Genomic DNA, 22,546 nt, shown 5'->3' with positions numbered 1-22,546 from the left:
CATTGTGCCATTCAACAGTACTACTATTAAATTTATATACCACAGTTTAAATTACATCCATTTCATGAATGGTAAAATGCTAAAACTCAGGTGTCTAACTGCCAAAATACAGCCTTACTGGAATGAGTACAATTTACAAATACAATAATTACATTTTAAAACCATTAACAATGTTACATCTAGAAGTAAATACTGTAAGACTGGTCAAAACAGTGTTTTCTGAGGAAAAAATGCTGAAAGTCGCTGACACTTCCAACAGAAATGTCCCAAGTGCAGGATTTAGTTCATTTTCCTTAAACTGTAAATAAAACCCGTTCGACATACAGCAGTCCTTGGTTATATGGATTTTCCATATACTTGCATATGCTTCCATTAGTTATCAGCCAAGTATTTTCCTATAAACAGAATACGTTAAAACAACAGGTTACTGAGTATGTAATTTTTCCCATCAGTTTGGTTACTAGAGCTATAGTGAGCATAAACAGTGATGCAGATCTCACACTAGTTCTACTCTGACCTTGCTTCATTGGCTTCAATGGAGTTACTCCAAATTTCACACTAGAAGTTGGAACAAATCTGCATTTCAATTGTATTTTTGACTAGGCATCTGTCCATGCATTTACGAAATGCCAAATTAGCACACAAAGGCACTTATTCTCTCAGTGCCAAGGGAAAGCTAAATGGAACAGATTACCTGCACCTTCTACTCTACCATACGATCCAGAGTCAGACGGTACTATCCACAAAGAGGAGAAAAGAGGGAAGGGGGTCAGGCTCACTTAGAAATGCTTTTATTAAGTTTATATCTTGGGAAGACTGCCAGTGAAATTCCTCTGGATCCCTTAATGATGCTTAAAGCACCCGCCTGGCTTATCACTTAGTGGAGACCTGAGTGGTACCTGTAGCTTCAAGTCCTTTGGTAAAGCAACGATGGCTCTGTAATGTTTAATTTGTCATAGTCTGTGTACAGCTGAGTCAGCCATTTGAAAAAGTCAGAACAGTGTTAAGTAGGCACCCAAAGGGCCAGATAAAAACTGGTCACATGATAGACATAGTTTCTAACTGAGGAAATGATTCGAGAAATCTTGATGAAGCTCTAAAACTCACTTAAAACAGGTAATAATTTGACAATAATCCTTAGACTTTTTTTTGGTATGAACCCTAGAGAGGAATTTATTCATATTCACTTTGATGAAAGGAAAAAAAAGGAATTTCTTGGTAAAACCATAATAGGTATTTTGTAGAAGCAATTTTTATCAGAGCATTGTGTGTAACCAAAGTAAGCACCAAGGCCACCCATTTTAGTAGAAATACCAACTACTGTCTTGCAAATATTTCCTTCCTGCAGAGGAGGGTACGTGGCAGATGGCTAGTGCCTTGCACACTTCTTGGTACAGTCCAAAGAGTTGAGGAGAAGTTAATGACATGCTTACCTGCTGCAAATCTCTTTTTAATGAGTGAAAACCGGTACCCTGCTCCAACAAGTTCAATGTCACAGCTGGACAGAGTGCTCCCTTCACTGGTAAACTGCACTACCAATGGGGAAGGTTTGCTTGGTCCTTCGGAGAGCTGGAATCTTGCCAGCAAAGAACCCACACCTTTGGATTAAAAATTCCAGAAGGGGATCGTTACAAGAGAACAACACATGCTGCTTGTGAGATGGACTATAAACAGAGAATCCTAAATTGCAAGCAAATGCAATAGGAAACACTATTCGAAAGGGCCCATTGATACATTTGGTTCTCCAAGTTATATAAACGGCAAAATATACACTGTACAGCAACAGTACACACAAGCACACTGGTCTGCTCAAGACAGCCTGCCTCCTCATGGGAAGCAGTACAACCATGGCTGTGCAGATGACTGCATTAATTTGGGAGTGAACTAATGGGCACTATCACTCAGCAGTGCCAACAACCCACCCCAAGGGCCGCTCGGAGATGGCTAGACTGCTTCCAGTTTAGGAAGCAACCTGCTTGGAACAGTGCAGTGAAATTTTGCTGGATAAATGCAGCCTAAGACAGTGGGGGCCAACTTTTTTTTTTTTTTCTTTTTGGCAGACGTGCCACAAATTAGCCAACAACCTTACAAATTGGCACCCCCTCTCCCCCCTGCGTCACTCTGATTCCCTTATCCTGCCCATTCTTCTGTTCTGCTTTCTGCTCCCTGGCCTGTGTTCCCTGCCTGATATGCTGCTATGATTTCTGCTTCCTACCCTGTGCTCCCTGCCCAATAGTGCTCCTTTGCTTTTGCCTTCCTGCCCTAACTGCCACTGTGCTGCCTGTCACCTCCCCAATCTGTTTGCCTGATGCACACACAGGCTGTCCAATACCACTTGTGGTACCCATGCCATGGGCTGATTACCCCAATCTAAAAGATATATTTTCCACCTCACCTATATCATAGCATGTAGAAATTACATGCAAGTGTGAAAAATGTCTGTTATGTGGAAGGGCAGTCAGCTCAAGGTGTGACCTTGCAGACTGAAAGCAGCAATAAGCTGGTAGGGGGACCCTCTGTGGACAGAGGATTTTTCCTTTAGAACTCACCTGACTTGTCTGATGAAATTAAAATCCAAGCCCACTACCAAGTTCCCTTTGTGCTGCGAGGATGACACTGAAAAAGGCCCCAGTTATCCTGATCCTATTCACATTTAACAATGCTAACTAGCTCCTGGACTATGAAATAATGCTCTGTGATACAGAGTTTCAGCAGGAATTGATTTGCTGATGCATGTGCACAGAGATGACAAACTGCTCCATACCTGCAATTAAGCCATTTACAGTAAGAATTGACTGAGTGTAATTCTTACCTCCATTTTCTGATTTCTGAGAGATATCAGGGATCTTCCACAATATTCTTTGCTGTTCAGCATTCCTAAAAATAAAGGGACAGAAACACGTATGTAGGAGACAAGGGGGTAGTGGAGGAGTCCTGAATAGTGACAGGTATGTGAAATAAGGAAACTCAGAAGCGTAACAGGCAGTTTCTGCTCTCTGGGCAGCAGCAGTGGATGTGACAGCTGTGGTGGCTGGGCTGGTGTCAGCAGCCCTAGCAGACATAATTTTTGCAATCCCCCAAAACTCAGCACCTGGGGCCAGTGTCCCGCTTGCCCAACCCTTGTTGTGCTACTAAGAAACCTTCTTCTAATTCAGTCTCCTGAGCTTGTACCTCACAAATTTTGCTTTGCTTTTGAAACTGTAGTGAACTCAGCCTCTCTGGCACTCACCTGTTACCTGTTGAATTCACATTGAATTAATCCAAATAATTAAATTAAAATTTAGTATAAATTTAAAATACTAACAACAAACCAGTGGTGTGGGACAGCAGATAGGAACCAGATTCTCTAGAGTTTTGAGCTGTATTCCCAGCTAGGTCAATACTTTGCTCTGTGATGCCAAGCAAATCAAAGTCTCTGCACCTGATTTCCCAGTGCTAACAGTACCTGCTTGTGAATATGAAATGCTGTCAAATCTATGGATGAATATCAATGCCAAAGCACTGGTATGAGGACTACAGTGCGACTGTGAGAGACTGGCACTGCTTCTCAGGGTATCCTACGTGAACGATGGCTACGGAGAGAGTGCCGTGGCCCCTTCTCCACTGTTTACTTAAACAGCCCCAGTTAAAGTTACTAACGTAGCACCTAACACAAGGTCTGAGCTGGGGAAGACAGCAGTTCTGTACTGAAAAGCAATAGTTTTTCTGGGTACAGCACAGGGCTGAGAGACTCAGGGGACCAGGGTGCAACTCCCAGCTCTGCCACTGACCTGCTCTCATACACTATCCTCTTTCCCATCCTGTGCCTCAGTTTCCTAGCACATGTGGACTTTGAACAGGATGCTCATTGTGACAACAACCTGAAAAATCAGTGGTGTTTCACATCTTGTCTTACTATGAAGCCCCCCCGCCCTCCCCCGACTCCTTCTGCAGATTCTAATGCTGAATAGCCCTACTGTGGTCTCCAGTGTCTCACCTGGAGGTTCATAAATAGCAGCATGTCGCTGTACCTATCCGGGACGAAACACTATTATAAGCAGGAAAGTGACAGAGATGGTAAATAATAGAGGACAGCTTTGTTGTACTACAATTTCATACCAAACAGCAGGTGGAAGCACAGCTTGAAGTTTTGTTACTCCTCCATCTATGGGAACAAGGAACTGGACATTGTTCAGAGCTACTGGTGTAGTCATTGCTTCTGTATTATATTTGTAGTCGATGCGAAGGTCAGTGCTTGTAGATTCACACCGCCAGTTCACTGCAAGGTTTAATGGAGTAGACTGAATACCCTGGGCAGATACCTTACAAAATGACAGAAAAGGCATTAGTTCTCATGGGGGTGGAGGGAGAAATTTGCTTTTACACATATGATAATCTTTATTGGTGTTAGAGTTGGTAATTCCTTGCATGGTCAGAGTAAGTTTGTACAGCCAGTCTAGTGACACAGAAGGTAGCACCAGTGTAAAAGTCCCCATAATTCCTGTAAGCCGCAGTCCATTTCAGGTTATTTACTCTTCTGTGCTGGAGAAACTTGTTATATCAACTCTTAATGTGCTAAAAACCATTCTGACAGAGCTTTATTTTGCAAAAAGCAAAATACCTGATATTTGAGCATGTCCACATTGTAATATGTAGCTTGTGGTTTCTGCTCAGACACTTTCTTTAGATGAGTCATCAGATTTGGCATGTTTACCCAGAATTCCTTTGTATTGGCATCAGTCTGTGTACTGTCACTATAGAAAGGAGAGACAATTAGCTCTTTTCATAAATAGAAGCATAAACTGATGTGATCAGAGAAAGTAAGATTTAGTATATACAGTAATATAACAAGGTTTAGTTCTCCATTTACAAAAAAATAATCCAAACCACTTTTACTAGTTCAAGAAAACTTGATGTTTACTTCAAGTGCTATTATCTCCATGGATATACAAAGCACTAGCCAGTGAGGCACAGTGTGAACAACTTCTGTTAAGAACTTACTATCCACTTCCCTTGGAAACCTTTAGTGGCAACCAACATTGCTGCATTGCCAACTGTGGGCCTGAAGGTAACACTTTCAAAAGTGTCTAAGAGGCATGGGCGCCAAAGTTTTATTTTCAAAAATAACCCAAGCAGTTAGGAACTCATCTTAGTGTAAATCTGCAAGGCATTTGGTCATCTAAAGATGCAGATAGGCACTTTTGAATACCCCACAAAATGCCCAGACACCCAAGCATTTAACTACTGTAGAATCTAGGTTGAACTCTTTCCTCCAAGTCAACTTTACAGAAGCATTTCTAAGTTTCTAAAAAGTGTATTTAAAATTATATTTACCAGCAGAGAAGTTGAGGATTTGGCAGGACATGTTCTAACCTGTTGTAATTTATCACACGAAAAGTTAGAACAGATGGAGCTGGATTATTGGCAAAATGTCTGGTAATTCCCGCAGGAAATGACAGCACCATTTCTCCAGTTATCTTCACTATGCATCTTCAAAATAAAAGGAGATAAGGGGGGCAAAGAAAGAAAGCAGTTCAAAATATAGCTCAGGAGATTCATCTGAATCAAGTCAGGCATGATGGAGAAGTGACATTTCATTTCTTGCCTATTATAATGGAAAGCAAATCTACTTGTTCCTAAAAAAGGAATTAACCCAATGTAGAAAACTTGGTATTTGGGCAACAAATAGAAAATATGATCTTTGTATGAATGCCTCTGGATTTACTTTTGGAAAGCAGTTGTCGTTTCAGTAGTAGTATTGACAAACCTAACTGTCCAGTTGCTACAGTTCAATTCAATTCTGGCTAGGGCAGTCCCAACTGCCCTGCATCCAAGATAATTAGAAATTATGTGCATTTTTCCTGCAGTTCCTCACTCTGGTGATAGCTGCTACTATCTTGTGGATGCAGAAGTGGGTTTTCTTCCAGATTCTCCCTGATCCCCTTGCACTGCCTCTGCTTGTTGAAGAAGTAAGGGAGAGTAGAAGAAAGGGCAGTCACTAACGCCCTCCCTATCAGCAGCTTCAGTTTAGCTTCTTCTAATGGATCATGGAGTAAAAGGAAAGAGGCTAGGGCAAAAAGTTCCCCACCCCACTGACACATGAACAGGCAACCTCACAAGGCAAGGGAAAGTGTAGATAGGACCCCAAATCAGTTCTGGACCAGAAGAGAGGGGAGAAGGAGAGACAAAAGAATGGCTTTCCTGGAAAAAAGGAAAAAGAAAAAAAGGGAAGAAAAACATAAAAAGGAGGTTGGAAGAAGGACCAGTCTCATCCCTCTCCCCAGCAGACACCAGGAGGATTAGGCCTGCTGGTCAGTTCCACTCAAAGAGGGATTGGTTAGGATTTCCTCCTTAAAAGGACCACGCTTCTTCCACAACTATGACATATGGGGAGCCAAGAGCCGTCTGAAGAGAGGCCACACCATCCACCATAAATTCAAGCTGACATCTCAGTTGCAAGATGCCTGGTCCCAAATCCAGAACCTTTGAGATCCCTTTCATCCATGATTTTTTGTTCTTTTGACATGTTACATTTGCTGTGGCAATACTTCACCATAACTGAATGTCAAGGCAAGTCCCTAATACATTACAACAGGCAGAGAAAAAATATTTGTCTGTGTCTTTGTATTTGGGCAACGGGCAGTAAGGGGCCCTAACTCTCAACTGACCTGAAGAAACAGCCCTGGAAAACTACATTGGCCTCAATAATAATGCAATCCAAATGTAGTGAATGTCCAAAATGCAGGAATAGTTGCTCTGAGAGAGAAATACTGTAAATATAGGAAAGCATGTTTACTGGCAGCCAGAGTGTTACGGGGTTGGGGTGGGGGAAGACATGGAGAAAACTTGCCAAAGGAAAATATTCAATTGTCACACCATGTCTGAGCTTTATGCTTTCCAGTCAGTGCTTTCTGGTGCCACATTTGTACATTCACATATATAATTAGATTATATAATGTGCCTATGTTTCCGCTAGGGCTGATGCCCATGCTGACAAAGTTTATGCCAGCATCAACATACTGAATAATAAAGCTATAGGTTGCAGTACTTCAGTACTGCTGGAACAGCCCAGTTCCATCTAACAGGGAACCATGGGTGGAGTATACTCCGGACACAACCTGTAGACTAGTTGTAAACCCCAGCACTGATTTTTGCCATTTGCATTTCCTTTTTCTAAGAGTTACTACATTTCACACTAATGTTGTCAGTGATCACATACAGACCACAAGTGTCACTTCAGACTACAAAATCTCCAAAAGACAATCCTATATCATTTTAAGATCTCCAGCCTTTCTATATTAATAACATGCAGTAAAATGATTAGTATCAATGAACTGGAATATAGCTTAGCTCACAGACTGTTTCTGAGTAATGTATCAAAGTTATGCTGTGAATATAACTGGAAGAGATTCACAGCAGAGAAAAGCTATAGAGTGGAACATTAATGCAACATTTTGGGCTGCTGATTTTAATATCATCACACTGAAACATTCAGGTATGTAATCTTACCAGTATAAAGCAGCCATAAAGCTGCCTTACAGGGGACAGCCAGGAATGCATTGTGCTTTGTTTGTTCCAGGCCATCCATTGGTTCCATAGTATGCTTAAGCTGCACTATCTTACACCATAGGTAGTTTCAGCCCCTACTCAGGCCAGAATAGCCTCACATCAGTCTCAACTGCACTGGTGCTTGACTTAGAGGTAAAAATATAGCTCACTTCAGATACACAGGTGCACAGGTGAATCTAGGGCTTAAAATATAGAAGGACATGAGCAATGAGAATGGCGCTACAGGGGAGGCTGCAGGCAGAGTGCACTGTGGTAGCAGCTACCAGAGACCGAGTCCCCAAAGCAGGTACGTCCCTCCCACCCCTCACCTCTCCATTCTCCTTGGAGCACTCCACCATTCAGCAGCACCTCACCTTCCCTTCCATCCTCCTGCCCCATCCAGAGGGGTTGCCTCTGGGCATAAGGAAGGGGTACTGTCCCCAGTTGACCTGGGGGAGGAGAAAAACTTAGACCCACTCCTGCTAGAGTCTGCCAGATGTGACTGTGCAGGGTGCTGGGGCTCAGCAAGGGACAGTGGCACTGGCAGGTGGGTCCCTGTTCCCCCCGCCTTTCTCATCTACTTGGTCCCCCCTGGAATTCCCTCACCAGGGGCTCCAGCTATGTCTTGGACTCTGCAGGGGACCTATAGATGCCTGTGGCTACAGGATACTGGAGCCAATTGGTGAACTACACTATTGAAGGGGGGTGTGACCATACCTTGCACAGCCCGTGGATCTACCCCTGCATGTGTATGATGCAGAGAAATTGTTTTGGGTACTGCACAAGATTGCTGAATACATAGACCTTTTCTCTCCAATTGGTGACAAAGGGCTCTCAGGATACTCTGGCAAGGAGATGGCCCCAGATATACTAACATGACTCATGTTTACTCGTAGTCTTGATGTGTAAACTGATATTTAGTGCCATAAACTTCGGACTATTGGCTTCAAGGTGACAGATGCTGAGCATGTGCAGTAGTGTCCAGTGGATAAGGCACCAGACTGGAGGTCAGGAAACTGGGCTACTTCCCCTCTCTATGCCTTGGCTTTGACATTTGTAAAATGAGAACGATGAGACATCTTTTACAAAGGAAGACAAGTTCCAGGGATGAAGGTTTCTACACAGGAGCTAAGCATTCTCATTGAAACACAGAAGAGCTTCCCTAAGATCTCTAAAGGGTTTTAAGGAATATGAGGGCTGAACTGAAACACAAAAATCAGTAACTACTGAGTAAAGCCTACAGTACATCCCTTTTTCCCTTTCTCACACAGACCTATAATACAATAACATTTTCTCTGCATATCTGTACAAATCAGTCACAGGCACCAAAGGCAGTCCATTTATTTTCCTGTAGTTGTCTATGATGCAGGAAATAGAGGCAAGGTCAGTTCTGATATGTGCATAGCCTTGAAAAACACTAGTGCAAATCCAGCCTAATCTGGAACAGAATTTAGCCACAGGTACGCTCAGATGAAAAATACACCTGTGTTAGAAGCTAGTAGAGCTATCTTAGTTCGCATCAAGTCAGACTTTCAAAAAGGATTATCTAGAAAGCAGGGAAGGTGAGAAATATACATGCAATCTGCAGTCTATACTATACATTACATATATTACATATATATACACAATATGCATATATATGCAATATATTCCCATGTATATTATATTCCTCCCCTTCTAAAGCTTAAAGACCTTTTTTTTGGTTTCTCTGTGTCACTATGCTTAAATTCCTTGATTACCAGATGCAGCTTTCAAATAAAAATAATGTTAGGGGTAACAGGTAGACCCTGCCATATTGGAGGAACAGAGGTTCATATTAGTGTAGGTATGGAAAAACAGACAATTTTTCTATTATTTGCAAATCAAAGTTCTTACAAGAGGATTGTGCCTCTTTGTGCATTTTATCCATGTATCTCTAATTTATGAATACCCCTTAATGGGATATTAATAGGAAACATTATTTCCTATTTATAGGAGACTTTTTTATAATTAGGATTGCAAATTAATGGAGATGAATACATATGAATAGATTAAAACTCATCCATATAATTTATACTACTAAGAGAACTTAAATAAGCTTCCCATTTATCTCTCTTGCATTAAACTCTTTCTAAGCAAAATCCTGAAAATGCTTTATGTGGATTAAAGAGGTCACCAATAAACATGCTATTTAGAAGCTGCCTTAAACTGTTACAGAACAGTTAGATACAATACATAAACTGTATGTGTTAAACAACTGAAGGATTGGGACTTTTCAACCGTTCCAATGAAGCTACAATACTGTCCGAACAACAGGAATGACTTTCTAAAAATGAAAAGCAGCAGCCATACATGGACCAGCAGAAAGCTATTATGGCTATTATGTTTTGTGGCGTATTTGTTTACCCATACAAGCGATCAAAGCAGCAAGCTCAGACTGCCACTACCAGTACTATTCACCAGCTTTCCATCCTGGCAACTACCACATAGTGAGATCCAGGAGCCTGCAATCACTGATAATTTCCTTGATCTTCAAAGATGTTTTTATGGTACCAGATGAAATGAGAGAACACCATGACATCACTGAGTCAATGGCCAGGGCAATTGCAGAGCAATTCTTGAGATGTGAATCCAGTGTTCCCATCATCTCCCACCACCAGCATGTAGCTTACATCTTTTCCAATTTCATTCCCCCTCTCTCTTTTCTTTTTCTGTCTAACACTCTAGTTTCTTGCTATGACAAGAGAGGCTAATTATAAAAAATTCCTTAGCAGTCTGATTCTAACACATGGCTCCCTGGACATAGTAGTTAATGAGGTTGTGTGCCATGTGTTTTGCTTGTAGTTTTCCAGAAACTAAACTGCAAGCGTTGGAGAGAGAAGTTACAATTTGCTAACTTTTTCTATTCTTTCTTTTCTTCTTCTCTTTTTGCATTTGATTTGCATTTGCAGAAACAAACAGAACCAGACTAACTGCAGGACCTGCGAGCTCCCAGCTGGACTGACTCTAGCTTGTTAAGGAATGGCAATTGATGCTATGCAAAAGCTTTTTGCTTTGAAAAAGCATCCGCCAAACATTCCCAAACTTCTTTCTAGTGCACTGCTGCTCAAGCACTTGGCAAAGACAGAAACAGACATAAGGCTGAATGAGAAGCCGAAGAGGGACAACAGTCAATGCTGTGACAATGGAAAAATCAGAACAAATTTTCTGCTCCACCATTCCAGATTCCAAATAGCCTTTTAATCGGGACTAGGAATGATCTCCCAGACTTAAGAAAAATTGTGCACTACATTTGGGGAAATTAAAGCAACAGAAGTAATATCTCATGTATGGACAATAACAAGAATGAATAACTGAATCACAGAAATGTAAGGCTTAAAGGGACCTCTGGAGGTCATCTTTTCCAACCCCCTGCTCAAGGCAGGAATATGCTTGACTAAACCATCTTAGTCAAGTATCTAACTTGCCATTAAAAATTTCTAAGGGTGGAGAGTCCAGAACCTCTCTGAGTAGCCTGTTCCAATGTGTCACCACCCTCAAAGTGAGAAAGTTGCTTCTAATACCAAACCTAAATTTTTGTTGCCTCAATTTACACATGATGCTGGATGTTCATGTTGGTCACTAAATCCTTAAGGAGCCCTAAAAACAGTGGGTTAATAAAATATTCCATTTGAACTTGAAGATGGATTGTTCCACTATGTATGGCTACCTACTTGTTAGGGTCTGCTCCTTTGAAGTATGCATTAACCGTTTCCGTGAATGCTGCTGCTACAGGGAGAGTGTCCTGTGCCCCCATCGTTAAAGGACTTGGTCCCCTAGAAGAGCCTGCAACAGAGGAAAAAAACCTTCCACTCATTACATACACACAGGAACACTGTAGCAGTTCAAACCAATAACACCATGGGTGGGGGAATAAATAGTCATTTACTGAAAATTACAGGTGAAATCTGGTGTTTTCCTTTTATTTATGAGCACTAACTTCCCCGCCACCCTTGGACTTCAGAATAGCATTTAATGCATCTACTCTCTAAGCAACTGAAATAGCTTAATGTTCTTCTACTCTGAACAGCATGTTAAAAATACAGGAAAATACCAGAAGTTGCACATATCTGTAGGAACTTTGATGCATTTTGAATAAGGCAGTCTTTGCATGACAGTTTGTGCAGTACGCTTCTGGGTCCCCAGAAGGAAGGCTGGGTAGTTTCCTCTGTTCTTCTTTTGCCAGTCTATCCACATACACAGTAAAACATTTGCCATCAGTTTGCATTGATGATCCCTTTTGTTTCATGTCTGCTGGGAAACACAAACTTATGCATCCATTCCCAAGACAAGAATGGATGCTGCAGCTCTTGCCTCTCCCTCCAACACCTGACAGTAGCCCTCTCTGTGGGCATTTTGCACACTGCAGTCTGCCATTCTTCCTTTCCTAGATAGCAGATATTTGTGACTTAGTTAATTGTTGCTCCAGACCTAATGCTGCATCCCTGTCTGAAGTGGGGATTTGTACAGAGAGCAATTGCCTGCCCAGCTGCAGCAGGTTCTCATGGCCAACACAGAGAAGGGGCAGTACAGAGAGACAAGCATCAGAAAATCTGGAAGCTCTCTTCCTTTTGGATCGTGAAATACCTGAAGTGAGGGGTGGTTGGGACTATATGAAAGAAACTTTGAAAAAGCGAACCTTAAGCATGTGCAAGCGCTGAAAAGGGAGATACTTAGCCACCTACTTGAGTTCTTTGCAGAGTTAGGACCACTGAGGATCACTTCTGGGAGTATCAAGACCTCTCCTTCCTTCCTATACAGGCAACTCCATGGAAGGATACAGTTTTCCCTAAGTGATTTGTGAATGCTTCAGCATGACTAGCCTGGTTACAAGCAAGCCTAGGATACTTTATGGTTTCAGGTGAAAACAATGACAGGCTATGAATTTTAAGTGAAACTCAGGGACACTAGTCCACAGCAACTAATTTAGGAGTTAGACATGAGATTAAGTAGACAGGATCAGCAATTGAAGACCATGGCACTTGCTCTAGTAGTGCTTTGCAAGTCCTGAAATGATGTTTTATGCAATAGTCACAGTGCACATCTATGCCAGCACTAAAACAAATTAACCTCATATTTGAAACCAGTATTTTTTTCTTTCTTAGCAACAAGCGTGTTTCTCTGAAAGGAATCCCATCTCAGCATGAAAGAAATAAGACTAAGAGTGCAACAAAGACATGTTGGAAGAATAGACAACTGCTGGATTTGCATGGAAATCAACAAATATGGGCATGTGGGAGATTTATATACTATATTTCAAATGCAGACAACTAATGAGGTGCCTTCTTTAATGAAAACAAGAACAGAAAGAATCTCTCCAGCACATTTGCTTTGTGCATCAAATATTGTTTTGGCAAAGATCTAGCTTCTCCCTTAAGAGAAGTTTGAACAGATTAGAATGACATTAATTAGTAGGCATTTACGGCTACGTGATGCGATTTGATACAACATGGATTAATGCCTCATCCCCCCTCATTCACCATCTCGGAATCCGAATGCACATTCAGCCCATCAATCCATATGATCGAATGTACAAATCAATAGGATGCTCTAGAGCTAAGAACAGGGCAGGCCTCAGCTTCAAAAGTAGCAAGCAGACAACTCCCATTAACTTCAGCGTGAATTAAAGGCGTTCATCACAGCTTTTGAAAGAAGGCAAGGTTTCTATAGCTAAAGCCAGAAAGTGAATTCTCCGTTCTGCTCTTCCTGGCCTTTTTAAATATCTCGCAGGAACAATCAATATATGTAGCTTTAAAAGAAAAGACTATGTTTTAACATTTTTTTAAAATCAAGCCTTATAGGATTTTATTTTCTAGGGCACTTGCTAAACTGCTGTGATTTGCTAACACTATTCAGTGTACTTGAACTTCCAAAGCCTCAATGCAATAAAGATTTAAAAAATGTGTCATTCATCTATCCACTGCCAGTGTAAATCTAGCAGGAAATCCCTGGATGATTTTTATCCAGAGGTAACATACTGAACAACCAGAGCTACAGCAATCAGAAGACAGAGACAAACACACAGCACTGCCTTGAAACAGTGTAGTGTGAATACAAGTGCCTTTTTGCTGCAGAAATGAAGCACCAGCCAAAGAAGGGACATTGGTCCTTAATGCTGCATGTTAACTTAAATTTCAGAGAGAGAGAAAAAGAAGTAGGAATAGTAGGGGAAGTCTGGAATAGAAACGGGCAATTTCAGGCCTCTTCCCACCTACACCCAAAGGTGCTTTGATATCTACCTCTCATCCAGGGCCCACTACAGAAATTACACTTTTACCAGTATAAGAGATAGGAAATTGGTCTCTACCCATAACAGAACAGGAGTTTGGCACATATAGACTAGCTTAAAAATGGTAAAACAGTCTAAGATTTGCCCTCCCTACCAATGTTTTGTTTGCTATTCATCTAAACTATGCTGCTTACCGAAAACTATGCAACTTAGATCGATTCCACTTTGGGCTTTTTGAATGTCTGTACTTAGTCCAGAGCACTAAGAATGCAGAGCGCGCAGGCACCACATGTACAGAACAAAGGAGCTTTGTGCTGGTCGATTCACTAACCACTCTCCAACTTGCCTCAAGTCTCTTTTCTGATTTTAGAATGCATGGGCACCTATACGCATACTTCGAGGCTGATTCGATGCGCTGTAATTACAGCACGCCAGAGGGGACTCAATGAATTGAGTCTGCTGGAGCATGATAATTACTGCACTCCAGCAGACTCCAGTGTTACGTGTTTCAACGTTCCTGCACTGATAAATGGCGGCGAGGGAGCTTTAACTAAAACTCGTCAAATGAGCTTTAGTTAAAGCGCCCCTGCCACCATTTTTCAGCATGGGGACACTGATACACATGATGCTCCAGATGCTGTACTTAGAGGGGCTCTTGGAGCCACTATAATTAAAGTACCCTGCCTCCCCCCCAACTCTGCTGCCACCAATGTTAAAAAAATAACCAGGAAAAGCAAACAACTTTACTGGGAAAGAGCTGAGGTGATCAAACATGTTTGTAAGGCTGAATGCCCTGAATCACTGAATATGGTCAAGCAAGGAATATACTATAATACTTGTGTGGGATTTCTATTCCATTGATATAGAAAAGGGTCTGCTGTAACTTTTTTTGAAGAGAAAATATGCAACAGGTTTAGAAGGATGCATCTACATGCATCTATGTGTTTCTAAAATATTCACCACAGCATCTAGTCTAGCATCTCTACAAATGTGTAACACATTTATACTCCAGTTTTGCCTTTTGTGGCCAGGGTTTTCACACTTCTGTCAGACAACTTAGTGATTAAACCTATTTTACACCCGCCTCTCCCCCTGCTTAAGTCAAAATCTCTTCTACACAAACATAATTGTCCAATATAAATTGTAATAGTAAAATACAGATATTCCTGTAGCATTAAAGAAAATCATTCATAAAATACTAAATATCTCAACTGCCACACTCACATAGTATGTAAGGAATAAGTAACCAAAATATTCTGGAGAACTCAAACATCAATTTCCCAGTGGGCATGTCTACACATGCAATTAATACATCTGTATTTTCTGTGCAGAAAATTCAGGTGCATTACACTGCACCCCAACATGCATCTGGATGTGTGCCCATCAGAAGCAAATTTGCTCCCAATGGAAGCAGTTCAGTTTAGTGCTGCTCTGCCTCCCTGCAGCAGCCAGGGGGAGCTCTAGTCTCCCCTGGGTGACAGCTCTCCGGTGGCAGGGGGCATAGGGGCTGGTCCCAATCTTTGTGGGATAGAAGAGAGCTGTCCCAGCTGCCTCCCAGCCATGTGAAGATGGAGACAGAGACCCATCCTGATCTCCATGGGGCAGGGAGAGCTGTACCAGCTGTTGGGCAGCTGCCTCCCTGTACTGCGAAGATTGGGATGGGTCCCAATCTTCATGTGGCTGGCAGACAGCATCCCACTGAGCTGGGACAGCTCTGCCTGGCCCCTGTAGCCCCTGCAGCCTAGGCCAAACAGAAGCAATATTCTCCCACTCACTGTCTACATGTGCACTTCAGTGCACAAGTGTAATGTGTTGATTTCTAGTACCTGTATTTACAGGTACTGGAAAATGGCACATTAAACTAATCTACTGTGCAGTAATTGCTGTGCACAGGTAGACTGACACTTTACTGTGCGTTAGATTAGTCAATACACAGTAAAGCATCTTGTGTAAATACACTCAGTGTTACCTACTGCTTATTCTATGAGAGATTCTCATTATTCTGCTTGAAGGCAAAGAGTTAAATTAAAGGATGAAAGTAAAAAAAAAAACTTACAAGAAATGAAACAAAAGGAATGAACATAACAATAGCTGAGCTATCAGTTGGGAAGCTATCCTACTTGTCTTCTTCTAGGCTAGCATGATTTTCTTCAGGAAGAATAAAACCTAGAACCAAAGGAGAACACTAAATCATTACAGAAACCTGGGCCTAAAAAAGGGTGATAACCTGGCACTTCAAAGCAGCTCACTCAAGGGGGCTGGAAGACAGTCTCAGAAGGGACATCTTAGGGCCACAAGTTATGTATTACACTACTGTCTGTTGTTTCTCTTCATATCTCGCGAGTAAAACTGTTATATGAAGTGCAACTATTTTAAATTAATTTTTTTTATATCACATCAAATGTGTTAGGCACTTTTACAGGCAACAAGCAGTCCAGATAACTGTCCCAAGAAGCTTCCCAATTCATCAGGGAACACACAGATAGAAGCTAGGAGGAGAGTCTAGCACATATTGAGAGTCTGTCATTTTTATTAACCACTGCCTAATCAATATCATCCAACCGTATCTACCTATTGTCATGTCTTAGATTTACGAGCTTTGGGAGAAAGCTTCTGTTCTGACCCTAGCACATGAGGATTCTAGATCATGACTGGAGCTTCTAGGTATTATGGTAATACACAGGAATAATAAATATTTGTAGATGAGTAGGGCTTGTATATCCCCTAAAATGTTTTAACTGTTAATTTCCAAAAAAAACCCCAGTATAACAATGTAAGAGTCAAAAACCATCTATCTTATATTTGAGACAAAGAAAACTATGGATATGAACCAGTGGTCTGTCTATTCGTTAATTTATGAAACCAAAGATCTACAGGGAACGTCTCAGATGCCTGGATGACCTTTCTTGAGTGCAAGGATTTTCCTTTGAATTTCTAATGTAGCCTAAAAGTGTGTAAAAATTAATGTAGCCAGACATCTCCTCCTTCGCTGTACATCTTAAGACTCAAGAGAATAGATTATTTCAACAAAGGTCTGGAATAAATTACGTTAAATAAATTAACACCAGATTGACTTGTTTCAGACTAGAGGGCAAGCAGAATACACATTTGGATAATTTCCCCACTTTCTGTTACACAAGCTTCTTGAAGGATCCGTTGCTATGAATATACACACGCACATGCTTTGCCCTGGTTTCCAGCCCAAGAAATGAACATTTTATATTATATAAGAAAACAAGTATATTTATAGCTTAATGAAAGGTGGTTAGTAGTTCCTCAAGTACATTGGTTCAGACTTTAGAGACCTGTCATATAAATGAACTTTACACGTAAAATAAAAATCCCAGGTCTTTTCCTCCATGACAAGCCAATTAAGTCATAAAACAAGCACACAAACACAGTGAAAAACAGTTTTCTTCCAAAATATGTAATGATATAAACACTCTAGTTCAGTGTATCAGTGCAAAATGTGTTCATGGCTGTGACAATGTGATAACTAGCCATGAAAGCTAGCATGAACAATTAATGCAGAAAACAATCAGTCTGCAGATTAAGTCCTCCTACACTCACACACAAACAATATCACTCTTGCTCCTTCACTCTAAATTCCAGGCTACCTTATTTTACTTTGTTCTACAAAAGGAAATATTCCTAGTTCATTACATATTCAATGGGTTATCAGTCCTCCATGCATAAGCAAGACCACTGATACCAAACTAGACATCAATCGCCCCACAGCCATCTCTGCAGCTCAATTAGATCAGGAAAGAAGTAAACATGTAGGATATGTAGATAATGCTGTTCAAGTTGTTACTGGAACCTTACCTCTTCTCTGGTAACTACCATAGGGTGTTTGTAGATGACACTTTAAAGCGGGCTAAATGCCTTTTGCACTGCTTTAATGGCATTGATGTTTGCACATTTAGCAGCGTATTGCATTTTAATTCCAGCTGCTGTAGTGCATTCATCAGTGTAATGCGCCTTAAATGACTTTGGGAGGCAGCAAATGACTTTGGGGCACTGCAAAGTAAGACACCTCTGAGGAGTTTTAGTTTCCTACCCTACAGCTGCGGAGGGAAGCATCAGGATCCGTGCAGCTTAGGGGCTGTGCAGGCAGCCCGGCAGCAGCCCGGGAAGGTAGGCTCCGCAGAAGGAAGGAAAAAAAAAAAGTGGTGAGCCTGATCTTTTATTTTTTTCCCCCGGAGCCCGCCTGCCCCATGAGCTGCATGAGGGCCCGGTTCTTCCCTCCTCGGCTGTGGTGCCCCCTGGAACTGCCAGAGCCAGGTGCCTGTGGGTGGGTGCTGCCTGGGGGAGGCGGGGCCCGGCCATGGAGGGAAGCACTAAACTCCCCTGCTGCCGGCAGCTTGCTCTCCCCTCCCTGCTGCTGGAGGGGCAGGTAGGGATCAGGCTCTGATATGGGTGTTCATGACACAGGGGTTTACTTAGCCCTAAACTGAAGCGGTGTTTTTAAAAAAACACCGCTTCAATTTAGGGCTAAGTAAACCCACATGTTGTGTACAAATGCCCATAGGTTCTAGCATTCTGAGGATCCAAGGACTGTGTTTGGTGCTAATGACTGCATATACTTCATTTCAAATGTAGATGTTATATTTTTGCTAGAGTAATCTCATGGAAACAGCATCTCCAGTTTACCTATGTTATCTCACACATCTTCAATTTAATAATGCTGCAACGAAGAATATATTTACATCAGCAGGTTTCAAGGGAATGTAATGAGGCATTGGGGTACATTATGACAGAAAGGAGTGAGCTAGGGAAAGCTTATAGGCTAACAAGTCACAAAATCCCTTATGCCTCATAGAAGAAAATATCTATTATTAGAATTTTCCTTCACACAGATGGTACAGGACTTGAAACAAAAGACTGAACAATAAAAAATGATCCTCTAAAATGCAGACATACCCAGAAAAGAGAGAACTGGTTGTCACATCAATCCACAGAGGCAGAACAGAAGGATTTTATGCCCATGTGAAAAAATCAGAATAGGTACAGAATGGAGTAAATAATCTAACAGAACAACTGACAGGTCACAATGATGCAGCATGATGGCAAGCTAAAGCTACATTTGGAAGAGAAACCAACATCCAAGAATAATGATAAATATAAAGCTAGGATTTGTACTTAATTTTTTTTGGTTAAATTATTTTTTCTACTCTTCAAGCAGATAGAAGTGATTTTTCTGAGCCCCTGCACTCTGATTTATAATCTTGTATTGCTTATTCAATCTGTTTAACTAAAATTTATAAACCTGTTTCATAATGTTAAAGGTGAAAATTTTTTGAAGAAAGAAATGAGAGTAATAATTTTTTGTAATGATACAGAAGCTGTAGAACTGAGGCATTGGGGTACATTATTGGGGAACTGAGGCATTGGGGTATATTATGAGGCACTGGGGTACATTACATCATTTCCAGCCAACTGGGGTACAGTTGGCTGGAAATGATATCTTGCTATCTACTGAAATAGATAGCTTTGCACATAGGAGATATCAGGGGCAATAAAAAAGTGATTATTTTTTAATTTAAGAACAAAGGATACATTAACTTGAGGGAAACAACTACACATTTTAATATTTAGGTCCTCAGCAGGGCTTACATGTACAAACAAGGTGACAGTCAAATAATGCTTTGAAAATTTAGTAGCTAATGTAAAGGACCAGAGATTTAAACTCTCTATTAATCCCCCAAATTGGTTCAGTTTGGGCAACCTCAACAACTTCCCTGAACCTAAACTCCAAATTGAAGGGGTCATCTTTTAGGATTTTGTCTCCATGCCTCTTCAGTCTTTGAACTCTCAGTGGCTGTGTTAGGTGCATTATGTCCATAGCCGTTTTTGAATATTCATTCACATGTTAAATGAACTGTTTGGTTGTACTCGCATCTCCTCCTTTTGTGGTCATTTCTATGATGATCTGAGCATATGAATTTGCCTTCATGAATGTTTATGGGAAAAGAAAACCCAAGAAAAGCAATAGTGAATTGTAAAAATGCATATTAAAGTTATAGGGGTGTAGGTTGTAGCCATGTTGGTCTAAGGACATAGGCAGACAAGGTTCCTTGTGTGAATTTGATATCTTTTATTAGACCACCCCAAATAGTTGGAGAATAGTTATTAAGCAAGCTTTCGGGTTCAAAAACCTTTCGTCAGGCTAAGCATTGATTAAGTATTAAAGTTATACTCATTTAATCAATGCTGTCCTCTGTCCAATCAAAATTAACCAAAACAATTAACTGACCCTTACACCTAATGTCTTGCAGTCAAAAAATTATGATATAAATCAAACCAAGTCAGTTCCAAGGACTCTGTGACCATCGGGGCACCTTAGGGCATCAATACATAAGTGCGGAGGCTACTCCAACGTGCTGGAATTCCAGAGCATCAGAGCAGACTCTCCTCCATCTCATGTATCAGCATCCCCGTGCTTAAAAATGGTGGTGGGGGTGCTTGAACTAAAAGCTTGTTGAACGAGTTTTAGTTCAAACGCTTCCACCACCATTTTTAAACATGGGGATGCTGATACAGACGATGTGGTGGCACTTTAATTAGAGCCACTCTAATTAAAGCACCACCAGCCCCTCACCCTGGAGCACATGTAAAAATGTCCTTACATGATATAACAACTAGGGCTGTATGAAGTTTCAGTCCCTGATTTGATTCGGCAGAGATTCAGCCCGATTCAGTAGCCAAATCTCCAAATCCGAATCAAATCAGGAGACCCTTTATTCTCTCTGAATTGAATTGGAACCCTCTGAATTGATTCAGAGAGATTCAGAAAGATTCGGAGATTCGGACACAGACACAACTTTAAACGTTTTTTCTACATACCTCAAGGTAGCAGGTGGCTTGTCCATGCTGTGATGATGGGGTAGATGGAGCATCCCACAGGAGTGTGTGTGGGGAGGGGGTCCCCAGCATGTTCAGCAGCAGACATGGAAGTAGACCACATGCACTTCCAGTCCACTTCCATGTCTGCCGAGAAGTGCACTGGGAGAGCTCACCCCCCGTACCTCCCCAGCTCAGCTACTCCTTGTGGGTCTGGGGGGGCACTTAGGGTGCCCCCACAGCCAGTTTCCAAGCTGGGGAGTCACGGGGAGGGGGGCAGTGTGCTCTCCAGCAGACCTGGAAGTGGACCGGAAGTACTTCTGGGTTCACTGCTGGATTTGCCACTGAGCAAGCAGGGCCCCCCCCTGCACTTCTGTGGGATGCTCTATCCACCTCAGCATTGCAACGTTCACTAGCTGCGCCTGGTACCTCAAGGTATGTAGAAAAAAATATTTAAAGCTGTGTCTATGGCCAAATCACAGATTCTCTGAATCAGCATCGAATCTTCATATTTGCATTCGGTTGAATTGAATCCGGGACAGTAATCCAAATCAATGAATGGAATCACTGTCCCCAATTCAGGCCAAATCCAAATCAAATATGGCCCGTTTCGCACACCCCTAGTAACAACCCTCCTAAGTTAGTTGAGTTGCTTTGCCTTGTTGGTGATTCTTTGAGCAGAGTGACCTGGCAGCTCTCATCTCCTCTCCAGGTATATGATATAAATAATCTGAATATATCTGAGAAACTTAAGAATTTTTACTCATTACCAGAGGCAGAACATCACTGTAAAATTGAGGCCTGGAATGAGGACACCAAGTGCAGGGGTATACTGATTTAGGGTTTTAGTTTGCTGAAGACCAAATTCAGATCAAGACCACAGGTTAGATATTAGAACATTCTCAAAAATTTGGGAAATATACTTTATCAAAACTTTTGTTTGGGGAAGCTCTATTCATTATCAATTCCTTATGAGCACAGGAGATCACCTACTCATTATTCTGCATAGGGCTTTGTGATTTTTCAGTTGGACTCCGTTACTGAAAAATCAAAAGTAATTTTTGATTGTGATTGAGCTGAAGTGAAAATATGGTGGTTTTACTCACCAAACTAACCCCCCCCCACTAAAAACATTAAATTAATTTAATATGAAATATTAAATTTGACCTGAAACAGAATGTAAGAAACAAGTGAAAAAATATGATGGACTAGACTGACAAAACCAGAGGAGAAAAGCATATGCAACTGGTAGGGGGGGCACATGCCCCCTCTGAGATTGGTCGCCGCCGCCAGATTCTGCTGGCAGTTGCTGCTCGCTACCCCCTGCCGGCTTCTGCCATTCATCACTGCTGCCAGTGCTGCCGCCCACAAACTGGGCCCCCCCCGCAATCTCAGAAGGCACCAGTCACCGATGCAGAAGCTGGTGGCAGGTGATATCCTCTTTTCATCCATTAGCACAGAGCTGACAGCACTCATGCAAGATGGAGACTTGTTCAGTTTCTTCCTTTACTTGATGGGCTTGACACCACATTACCCAAGCCATGGAGGAGAATGCCCTAAATCACCCTACTGTGGGGTTTTCCAGGACTGCGTGCTCCCCTCTTTCCTACTGAAGTCATACCACTTTGCATACACAGTTACATTTTCCCTGAAGCAGAGATTCCTACCAAGGCACCCCACCTCACAGGCTGGAGAGTCATTCACTCTAACACACACTGTCTCAATGACCATTTAACTCTTCTATAAAGCAGAACAGCTTTAGTAGGAGAGATTCAGCACATTCCCTTCCAGAATAACCTATTTCTGGCAGTTTTGTGAATCTAGTACTGTACCAACATATTTTTTTTCCCAGTAAACACTGGTTGGCAAATTCATGAATTGTTTCAGGATGACTGAAGCCACATTTCCAAACACATTTATTACTCGCCA

The 22,546-nt window shown here is 41.6% G+C and overlaps 1 protein-coding gene across 1 annotated transcript in view; it reads right to left on the bottom strand.

Annotated features, from left to right (window-relative positions):
* Positions 1 to 201: 201 nt before the first annotated feature.
* Positions 202 to 22,546, bottom strand: part of SGIP1 (SH3 domain GRB2 like endophilin interacting protein 1) — a 97,839-nt gene continuing 75,494 nt past the window's right edge. Inside the window, 7 exon segments of the mRNA XM_025212869.1 lie at positions 202 to 395; positions 1,434 to 1,598; positions 2,813 to 2,877; positions 4,099 to 4,301; positions 4,601 to 4,733; positions 5,314 to 5,469; positions 11,220 to 11,331. Coding sequence (XP_025068654.1) covers positions 373 to 395; positions 1,434 to 1,598; positions 2,813 to 2,877; positions 4,099 to 4,301; positions 4,601 to 4,733; positions 5,314 to 5,469; positions 11,220 to 11,331 — 857 coding nt within the window. The 3' untranslated portion in view covers positions 202 to 372.

The sequence above is a fragment of the Alligator sinensis genome, unplaced genomic scaffold, assembly GCF_000455745.1.
Source record: "Alligator sinensis unplaced genomic scaffold, ASM45574v1 scaffold1339_1, whole genome shotgun sequence".
Classification (NCBI taxonomy): Eukaryota; Metazoa; Chordata; order Crocodylia; family Alligatoridae; genus Alligator; species Alligator sinensis.
This window is presented reverse-complemented; position numbering and strand designations above follow the sequence as displayed.